Source organism: Anopheles cruzii, unplaced genomic scaffold (genome assembly GCF_943734635.1).
Source record: "Anopheles cruzii unplaced genomic scaffold, idAnoCruzAS_RS32_06 scaffold03570_ctg1, whole genome shotgun sequence".
Lineage (NCBI taxonomy): Eukaryota > Metazoa > Arthropoda > Insecta > Diptera > Culicidae > Anopheles > Anopheles cruzii.
The window spans coordinates 1-1,988 of NW_026457155.1; the positions used below are offsets into that span (position 1 = coordinate 1).

The 1,988-nt window shown below is 56.2% G+C and overlaps 1 protein-coding gene across 1 annotated transcript; it reads left to right on the plus strand.

Moving 5' to 3' along the window:
* Positions 1-209: 209 nt before the first annotated feature.
* On the plus strand, positions 210-1,549 carry LOC128277046 (fatty acyl-CoA reductase wat-like). Its single transcript, XM_053015496.1, has 4 exons — positions 210-434; positions 527-883; positions 947-1,103; positions 1,173-1,549. Exons 1-4 carry the CDS (start codon positions 210-212, stop codon positions 1,547-1,549), a joined length of 1,116 nt encoding a protein of 371 aa, XP_052871456.1.
* The last annotated feature ends 439 nt before the right edge of the window (positions 1,550-1,988 follow it).

Consider the following 1,988-nt stretch of genomic DNA (forward strand, 5'->3'; position numbering starts at 1 on the left):
GCGTATCCGACTCGGTGGTCGGTGGTCCGACTTCGGTTGGACCAATCAAGAGTTGGTCACCGTCGGGAAACCACGCATCAAGTGTAGTTGGGTTCAGTATCCGAGTCGCCGCTCGCACAAGGATTACGGGAGTCGTTTCTGGCCTACCCGAAATATTACCGAGAGGAACCCAGAATCCTGGATATACCTCTGGATTCTTGAAGCACACGATGGCGGCACACGCCGAACCGGAGGAGCAGAGTGCCCCGGGTGATCGGGTGCTAAGCTTCTACCGGAACTCCACCGTTCTGCTGACCGGTGGGACCGGCTTCCTTGGAAAGGTGCTGCTCGAAAAGATCCTACGCTGTCTGGGCGTACGGAAGGTGTTCCTGCTGATCCGCTCGAAGGACAACCGGAAGCCGGCCGAGCGACTACAACGGCTGCTCGAGGACGCGGTAAGTGGGCGCTGCCATGAGCTAAGGCCCTCGAACACGAAACTCAGACTTCCGCCAGAACGAGTGGGCCTTTGAAACGAAATCGACGAAAGGTTTTCGACAGGTTACGGGAGGGAACGACGTCGGAGCAACTGTTGGAGCGACTGGAAGCGGTCGAGATTTCACTGGACGCCGACCGACTCGGGATGGAAGCGACGGCCGAGGCACGACTCCTGACCGAAACGGAGCTCGTCTTCAACGTGCTGGCGTCGGTGAAGTTTAACGAGAGTGTCAAAAACGCCATCGCCACCAACGTCGGCGGTACGCAGAAGGTGCTGGCGTTGGCCCGCCGAATGTCTCGGCTGAAGGCCATAGTCCACGTGTCCACCCTGTACTCGCACTGCGATCGGACCACGATCGAAGAGCGAGTCCATCAGGACGGGCAGCTTAATCCGGCGACCGTTCTGCAGGTATGTCTCGAAGCCATGCTCAATCCAGCATCGATCCGCATCTCTCGAATTATCGGTTCTTAGCTTTCCAGCACTCTGTCCGCGGAAGAAATGGACCAGCTACGGCACTGCCTGGTGGGGCACCTCCCGAACACCTACACGTTCAGCAAGCGTTGTGCCGAGGCGCTGATTGCCCAGGAGTTTTCCGACCTGCCCGTCGGTATCTTCCGGCCACCGATCGGTAAGTATTTCCGAATCTAGCTTCAGGATCTCCAGAATCTTCCACAAGAACAACTCTTCCGAGTTGCAGTGCTCTCCACGTACCGAGAACCGATCGCCGGATGGACCGACAACCTGAACGGACCCTCCGGGCTGTGTCTGTGGACGGTGAAGGGCTTCATCCACGTGATTCACGGCAATGGCCGCCGGAAGGCCAACCTGGTACCGGTGGACTGCTGCGTCAACGCGATGATTGTTGCCGGCTATGACGTGGCCGAGCGATCGATGGTGGCCAGTCGGAACGGAGGCGTGGAACCAGCGCACGCTGGGTCCACCTGTGACCGGGACCAGCTGACGGTTCCTACCGTGTACAACTACGTGTACGACAAGCCAAATCTCACCTGGGGCCGCTACATGAGCCAGGCGTCGCTCGGGTTCGATGGACTGCTGCATCGGCTGTGGTGGTAAGTCGTGTAGGAATGGTACAAATCGATAACCTGAGGTTGGCGTTGGGGAATAATTTTGCTATTCCATCAATAACTGCTTCAAGCATAAAAGGGGTCCCTGAACCTCTGGAACCTCTACGAGTCGCAGCAATATTTAATGCACTCTAGCCAACTAGAACCAACGTTCGGTTGTTGTTGAAGCTGTAGGCCGTGCGCACGCTAGGATGTTGGTGTCTGTTGGGCGCTTTTGGAATTTGTTCGTTCGTGGAATTCAATCTCGGCCGTGGCACCCAATTCGCAATCGGATGCGAACGGAGTACAGCTCCTTCACATGCTTCCCATTTGAAAAGCAATGCTCACGATTCGGAATTGCTCGTCGATCCACCGGGCGGGAATGTTTAATGGAAAAGTTTTCTCTTTCCCTGAACTGGTTTCGATTCAGGTAGGATTGAAATATCATC